Here is an 8,710-nt window from a genome sequence, read left to right on the forward strand (position 1 = left end):
GAAGAATTGGAAATGGGAGATGTATTTTTCTAAATATTTGGCGACCCAGATGTTTGTGGTCTGACGGAACACTTTCTGGGACAAAACTTCTAGCGTTAGAGAGTGAGACGTCAGGAAGATAGTGATCAGAAGAACAAATAACTATTAAAAAATATACATTCATTTTCCTAATGTTGACAGTTGCTAAATGCATCTTTTTCTCAATTATTCCGTGATTTCTAACAGAGTAAGGTAAGTTGCATCCTCGTTAACGTTAGTTATGCAGGCTACCCTGCTAGCTAACTATCAAACTCAATGCACCGCTAGTCAGTTCTTATTGACCAGTTAGTGACATGCTGATTTTGCCCTGTGCATGTGACTAAGAAACTCATCTAATCTAAATCTAATATTTTCGCCTGGATAAGGCCATGGCAGCTACACAGATTCAGACAGGATATCAACTGTATTGTAGTCTGTTATTGACTCTCCAGCTGTTTCAGTTGTTTTGTGTATTTTGACCACATTTTTACCGAGGCTACAATATCAAAAACATAATTCTAACAACTGCTAAGTTACTGAAATAATACAGTACGTTGTGTTACTTATTACACAGTTATTACTTAACACTTCACAAGTTACTACAGTAGTAGAAAAAAGATTACAGTCAGATAGTTTTGGGACAGAACAACGGTAGACTGTGTATCCAGTAGACAGACTCCCGATGTTCTGTCCTAAAACAAACAGTCAGAGTGCAGTGTCCAAAAGACCACAGTCGGCTGTAGTTACTGCTCTTTAACTGCAATTTCAAAACTGAAATATTTTTTTGTAAGGGGTGTAACAACATAGAGGTAGCAGACTGCTTGATACAAAAATTGAATTCTCAGAGTAGCCTAGTATGCGCTGCCTCTGTTGTTTGGATGGGAAGTGGACAGACAAGAGACTTGTGGGATAGAAAGACAGGGACTCTGTGTCTGAGCAGTTGTGATGTAGCAGAGAGTGTCTATCTATCTATCTATCTATCTATCTATCTATCTATCTATCTATCTATCTATCTATCTATCTATCTATCTATCTATCTATCTATCTTCTCTCTATCACCTTGTCTCTCTTTGTCCATTTCTCCCTCTGCCCTTCCTGCTCTAACCAAGTCTATCATAGAGCACAGTAGTTGGCATAGAGCGGGCAGGGTGTCTGTGTATGTTGGCAGCGTTGCTGTGAGCAGGTGGGCAGGTCTCAGTGTGAGAGATCCTCCCTCTCTCTCTCCGTAGGATCCAGGATCAGGGCAGGCAGGGGACCTGGACGTGCAGCCAAGCCCACCAAGGATGCACTGAGCTGGGGAACATCTGCTAAGGCCTCCCCCTAGCACTGCCATGGTAAGAGTCCAAAACACACACCCATACACTCACACTCACAAACCAGTGCATACATCCTCCTCTCAATTATTCATTCTAATGTGACCATAGTGTTATCCTTCTCACTACTGTCTAAGGGGTCATGTATAACCATGTTTTCCGTTGCCTCTGTGTGTGTGTGTGTGTGTGTGTGTGTGTGTGTGTGTGTGTGTGTGTGTGTGTGTGTGTGTGTGTGTGTGTGTGTGTGTGTGTGTGTGTGTGTGTATTTCATAACTGTTAAGTAGATTAAATGTTGAATTGAATCCCAGCATTAATATTTGATGTGGTAAAGCTGTCCATAGGGGGTTCCCACTTCCCATTGTGTCAGCAGCTCATAGATGGAGACAGGTGTGTGTGTGTGTGTGTGTGTGTGTGTGTGTGTGTGTGTGTGTGTGTGTGTGTGTGTGTGTGTGTGTGTGTGTGCGTGCGTGCGTGCGTGCGTGCGTGCGTGCGTGTGTCTGTCTGTGCGTGTTTGTGTGTGTGTTTGTGTGTGTGTGCTAACTGTAATAGTTGAACTGTTAATAATGTTTTATAAGCAGATCTTCTCATGTCTATACTGGGGTTTAATAGCAGGAACCGGGTAACTGAGATTTCCCACCCATACCCACTAATGGAACTGTTAAATTATATGCAATGTCTAAATATGGCTTCTCTACGGCCTTCTGTGCTCTCCTATCTGCATGATCAATAATCAACGCTCAGGGTGGGGGCAAACAGCGCTGTATGGAGCGCAGTTCACAATGAATGCATGTATCATCTCATCAGCTGGGAACTTTTTTTCTTGAGACAGGGAAATTTGCTTCAACATAGCCTATGGTACAGTAATATTAGGCCTAATACATCTGAATGATAGATTAATATGAATGTGTTGCTAATTTACACATCTCCATCTGGCTTTCGGGGTCACCTTATTGTTGTAAGGGCTTTGGTAGTTGCGTTTGCAGGAATGAGGCGCAGGAAGCAACGAACACAGGAAGTGGTGTTTTTAATAACACTTGAAGAAAAAACAAAGTTCCCAAGCACAGGGGAATAAATACAATGTGCGACAATGCCAAGCCGACACGAACAAGACAGTCGACATACAACAATCAATCCCGCACAACAAGGAGCGGGCCAGCTAAACTAAATAGCCCCTCTAATGGCTAATTGACCACAGGTGTCCAAAATCAAAAAAGGGAAAAGCAAAAGGGAATCGGTGGCAGCTAATAGGCCGGTGACGACGACCGCCGAGCGCCACCCGAGCAGGAGGGGGCGCCACCGTCGGTGGGAATCGTGACAATTGTATAGATAAACATACTTTTTTTGCAGCTGCAGAATTTTAAAACAGCCTATCACTCGAATATCTTTGCTTTAAATCAGTGCGGAGGCAAGCACTCTTTGTTAGTCTTTCTCTCTTTCAATCAATTCCATTCAAATTGCATCCAAAATAGATCGTCCTCAAGATTGTTGGACAGTTCACCATTCTCTTAGGCAATTACACAGCTGCTGGCCTCTCTCCTTCTTAACTTTTGTGGAGTCCCAGGAAAAGCTAGAATAGCCTGTTGGCCATGTTTTCCAGCATTACTTATACTAAGAGACTATTCGAAGAGGGATGCAAGCTTGCTCTTGTTTGCTGAATGTTAAATAGAAGGAAGAGAACGCACGATGGTGATAGGCTATAGCAGTTATTTATTCAGACCCATTACCATTCAATCCTAGTGAAGTGAAAGCCGTCCGCATCCCTTTCTGGTAGTCTACTATATTATTCAAGCATGTCATTACAATAATGAAGATAAGGACAACAAATCTTATTTCATTTAACTGTTGAGAGCGAGAAAGGAATGAAGCAACAATAGAGAAAGGAGGTAGCCTAATACGCACAAAATGTGGAGAAATATGAAAAGTTAATGCATCAGCCTACTAATTATAAAAATGTAAAATAGGCCCTATTATTACTCAACATGTAAATCAATTCTCTAGCCTATACATTTGTAGGCTGCATGTCCTGCACTGGCATTGCATGTTCTTCATGGCTTGAAAGAGGTGTGTAATTTCAGTCCATTATACAATATAGTACATAAATACAGTCCACACTCAAAAATATTACTGGAGCTGGTTTCCTTTATTTCCCCAAGAGAGCATACATCTATGGGCTTTTGTGTTTTTCTGTAGAGTCTAATGTGTGTTTTTCTGTAGAGTGTAATGTGTGTTTTTCTGTGTAATGTGTGTTTTTCTGTAGAGTGTAATGTGTGTTTTTCTGTAGAGTGTAATGTGTGTTTTTCTGTAGAGTGTAATGTGTGTTTTTCTGTAGAGTGTAATGTGTGTTTTTCTGTAGAGTGTAATGTGTGTTTTTCTGTAGAGTGTAATGTGTGTTTTTCTGTAGAGTGTAATGTGCGGTATAGCCTATCATATGTATTGGATAACGGCATCATCATTTGGTCTTTTTTGGGCTTGGGCTCATAAAACGTCTTTAGTGTAGGACTCATAACATTTCTTTAATGTAAGGCTCATCTTGTTCAGGTAGCATCTAGCTTGAATATTCATGCGGATCCAAGCTAATCCAGATACTGTATATTTAAGATGTCCTGCCCCCGGGGCCCTGCTCCTTTCTACCCTGTGTGCTATCAGGAGCACATCAGACTCATTTTAATTGTTGGGTCATGGGGTGGGGGCTTTTTGATGAGTTGGTCCTGGAGGTGTTGGAAACTAATCTGATTGTTGTCAGACTCGGCTGTATAGAATTTGACATTTAGAATAGCACATCATTCTGTCCGATGGTTTTATATTCTTTAGAATGACACTTCTGGTTTTGGTCGGGAAATACCGGGTTACCCGGGAGAAAGGTGATTTATTCTCTGGATGGAACATTTGTAAAATACTGGGATAATATTAAACCTTAGTCTATACCAACTCTCTGTATGCTCAGAGTCATCCCTGTCACATGCTGTTCTCTTCATTCCATCTCTCCATCTTTCTTAATCTATTTTTTCTCTCATTGATTTTTTGTTTGTTTTTCCAGCTGATTATGTCCCTGTGCTCTGATTCGCCGGCGGGCACGGCTCTCTGCACTCTAATTGGACATTTAATTAGATCACAGTTTTAGCCAATTAGACTCTGAGGGGGGAGGAGGAGAGTAGAGGGGCCAGAGGGGAAAGGGAGATCGAGCTCTCTCTCTCTCTCTTTCTCTCTCTCTCTCTCTCTCTCTGTCTCTCTCACGCTCTTTCTCTCTCTCTCTCTGTCTCTCTGTCTGTCTCGCTCTCTCTCTCTGTCTCACTCTCTCTCTCTCTGTCTCTCTCTGTCTCTCTTCTCTCTCTTTCTGTCTCTCGCTTCTTTCTCTCTCCAGGGGCTGTCTCATTAGTGATATAATGGGTGATTGTCACAGCCACCCTCCCCTTGTGTTACTCCCTGAGTGGTACCACCCACAGACCCAGTGCCAGGGCTAAGACCTCACTATTATGATAGTCAAATAATACCAAGTTTGGAGTTTTAATGTCACATACACAAGTACAGTCAAAATGCCTTTCTTGCAAGTTCTAACCCCAACAATGCAGTAATCAATAACAATGTAATACAAAACGACCATATTTCACATACAGTCTGCTAATTCAGGCTCCACGTCTTGCTCTTGTTAAAAGTAGTGCGCTACATGTGGAATAACCAGGGTGTGATATGAGACACAGCCGGGGTGTTATTGCTGTCGATGGCTCTGATTAATCTTCAAGACAGCTGACAGACTGCCAGTCAGTGAGACATCGACCTGCTCACAGACATGTAGATTAGTCACACAGACACACACCCCAACCACATAATCACACATAAACACACACAGAGTGTGAGGTTAGTGTCTTGTGGTGCAGAATGCTATTGACTCAGTGGAACGTTCTGGTATAATATCACTAGCTAATGAGGCAGAGATAAGCCTTTAGAAACACAAACAACAGATCAGATATCACCAGAGGCTCCATAACATGCCAGTCAAAATCACACCTATTTATTTTTTGTACGATTATATATATATTTTTAACAATACAAAACATCCACATACAAACGACAGCATACAGATGCACACAAACATCAAGGACATCACACCTGCCCGGACCCACCTACTCACACCTCCATCTCCAGCATCACTCTACGCCACATGGACTGAAACTGCACCAATCACACCTATTTCTACAAACTAAGTCTGTGTGAGGATGATGATGCTGATGGTGATGATGGTGGTGGTGTTTGATGAGTTCCTCAGAGGAGAGCAGTGTGTTTTTGTATAGTGTGATGTGAGCCAGGGTAACACCCCCCACCCTCCTTTCCCCCCTCCAAACCTCTACACCCCCCAAACCTCTACAACCCCCCCCTTCCCCCCTCCAAACCTCTACACCCCCCCTCCAAACCTCTACACCCCCCAAACCTCTACAACCCCCCCTTCCCCCCTCCAAACCTCTACACCCCCCCCTCCAAACCTCTACACCCCCCCTCCAAACCTCTACACCCCCCCCTTTCCCCCCCTCCAAACCTCTACACCCCCCAAACCTCTACAACCCCCCCTTCCCCCCTCCAAACCTCTACACCCCCCCTCCAAACCTCTACACCCCCCCTTTCCCCCCTCCAAACCTCTACACCCCCCTCCCCCCCAAACCTCTACACCCCCAAACCTCTACACCCCCCCTTCCCCCCCTCCAAACCTCTACACCCCCCTCCCCCCTCCAAACCTCTACACCCCCCAAACCTCTACACCCCCCCTTCCCCCCCTCCAAACCTCTACACCCCCTCCCCCTCCAAACCTCTACACCCCCCCTCCAAACCTCTACACCCCCCCTCCAAACCTCTACACCCCCAAACCTCTACACCCCCCCTTCCCCCCTCCAAACCTCTACACCCCCCCCTCCAAACGTCTACACCCCCCCCTTCCCCCCCTCCAAACCTCTACACCCCCCCTCCCCCTCCAAACCTCTACACCCCCCTCCCCCAAACCTCTACACCCCCCAAACCTCTACACCCCCCCTTCCCCCCCCTCCAAACCTCTACACCCCCCTCCCCCCTCCAAACCTCTACACCCCCCTCCAAACCTCTACACCCCCCTCCAAACCTCTACACCCCCCAAACCTCTACACCCCCCCTTCCCCCCTCCAAACCTCTACACCCCCCCTCCAAACGTCTACACCCCCCCTTCCCCCCCTCCAAACCTCTATACCCCCTCCTTTTCTTCCCCCCTCCAAACCTCTACACCCCCCCTTCCCCCCCTCCAAACCTCTACACCCCCCCCTCCAAACCTCTATACCCCCTCTTTTCCTCCCCCTCCAAACCTCTATACCCCCTCCTTTTCCTCCCCCCTCCAAACCTCTACACCCCCTCCTTTTCCTCCCCCCTCCAAACCTCTATACCCCCTCATTTTCCTCCCCCTCCAAAACTCAATACCCCTCCTCCCCCCCTCCAAACCTCTACACCCCCACCCCTCCCTCTCTGAGCTCTCAGGCTAGAAGCACAAACAACACCGACCCCCCCAATGGACACCTGCACTCAGAACACACACACATACATGTACATTCACTCTCAGGTGTAAGCCCTTAGAGACAACACAGTCAATATCAATGTCCCTAGACGGTCTCACACATACCACTCACCTCTCTCCCTCCCACTTCTCCCCCTCCTCACCCCTCAGGGGAGATAGAGTGAAACGACCCCTCTCACACACACACACACACACACACACACACACACACACACACACACACACACACACACACACACACACACACACACACACACACACCTCACACACACTTTTTTATGCACAGTCTCTCTGCCTCAGGATGTCTAATGTTGAGAATCCCCTTGAGAAGGCTCTCGAATCTGTGTGTGTGCGTGCACGCACCCGCGAGCGTGCGCATCTATGTAACCCCATGCTGTGGTGTGTTAACCACAGGCATAACTCTCTGACCCCAGTAGTTGTCTGATTGACAGCTGTAGTCCCACCTAATTGCATTATCCTCCCTTGTGATTGGTTCCCGGCCCTGGGGGCTCATTTGTCAGGGTGCACCATGGGTACTATGTGTCACTCAGCTCTCTCTCCCTGCTGATTGGCTGTGTTGCGCCCCAAGGCCCGACCCCCAGCCGAGTGAGAGCAACTTATTGGTCTCTGGGGAACCAGGAAGTGCCCCGGAGACTGTGCGAGGAGACAGGGAGTCCCTATTGGCTGATATTATCGCTCCTCCTGCCTCTTTACCTGTTTATCAAAACTACATAGAAGTCCCTCAGGCCTGCCCTACTATCAGATCACACACACACACACACACACACACACACACACACACACACACACACACACACACACACACACACACACACGGGTGGGTGGGTGGGGGGTCTTTAATATGGAGCGATTGAAACTGTATTTGAATTCAATATTTTCGCATTTGTATTAACACATTGAATTTCAATTAAATATTTCTGAATTTATAATGCTCAAATTGAATCATTGAATTAATTGAATGAATATTGCATCCAGTTTAAAACTTACATTTCAATTTCAGGAATGGGTGTAGGGTGGTTTTATTACAGTTTGATGCTCAGAATCTAAGGTGTGCCAAAGTGTGTGTGTGTTGCCAAAGTGTGCGTGTGTGTTGCCAAAGTGTGTGTGTGTGTTGCCAAAGTGTGCGTGTGTGTTGCCAAAGTGTGCGTGTGTGTTGCCAAAGTGTGCGTGTGTGTTGCCAAAGTGTGCGTGTGTGTTGCCAAAGTGTGCGTGTGTGTTGCCAAAGTGTGTGTGTGTGTGTTGCCAAAGTGTGTGTGTGTGTTGCCAAAGTGTGTGTGTGTGTTGCCAAAGTGTGTGTGTGTGTTGCCAAAGTGTGTGTGTGTGTTGCCAAAGTGTGTGTGTGTGTTGCCAAAGTGTGTGTGTGTGTTGCCAAAGTGTGTGTGTGTGTTGCCAAAGTGTGTGTGTGTGTTGCCAAAGTGTGCGTGTGTGTTGCCAAAAAGGAAAAACATCAAGAAAGGCTTCAGGCTCCGCCCCCCATTGCTTACCCAGCATGCCTCAGCTCTGTCCTCCATCAAACCAGACGCCTACACACACACACACACACACACACACACACACACACACACACACACACACACACACACACACACACACACACACACACACATATTTTGATTCCGTGTCTCTGTCTGTATGTCTCAGCGGTTGCTATTCACTCTGTCCCAGCAGAGACCTGGTGTGTGTTCCCTGTCTCTCCTGAATATGTGTGTGTTTTCTGTATGTGTGTTTTTGGAGGAGTGTGTGTGTGTGTGTATTCTGTCTAATGCTCCCGCAGTGTCTCTGAAAGGTTGTGCGGGGGTTTCTGTTGCATTGAAATCCTCCAATATAACAC

At 46.2% G+C, this 8,710-nt stretch overlaps 1 protein-coding gene across 1 annotated transcript in view; it reads left to right on the plus strand.

The window, feature by feature from the left end:
* The first annotated feature begins 6 nt into the window (after positions 1 to 6).
* invs (inversin) overlaps positions 7 to 8,710 on the plus strand; it is a 46,031-nt gene continuing 37,327 nt past the window's right edge. The window contains exons 1-2 of the mRNA XM_045712823.1: positions 7 to 231; positions 1,248 to 1,352. Coding sequence (XP_045568779.1) covers positions 1,350 to 1,352 — 3 coding nt within the window. The 5' untranslated portion in view covers positions 7 to 231; positions 1,248 to 1,349. The remainder of the gene's footprint in view (positions 232 to 1,247; positions 1,353 to 8,710) is intronic.

This window comes from Salmo salar, chromosome ssa02, assembly GCF_905237065.1.
Source record: "Salmo salar chromosome ssa02, Ssal_v3.1, whole genome shotgun sequence".
Classification (NCBI taxonomy): domain Eukaryota; kingdom Metazoa; phylum Chordata; class Actinopteri; order Salmoniformes; family Salmonidae; genus Salmo; species Salmo salar.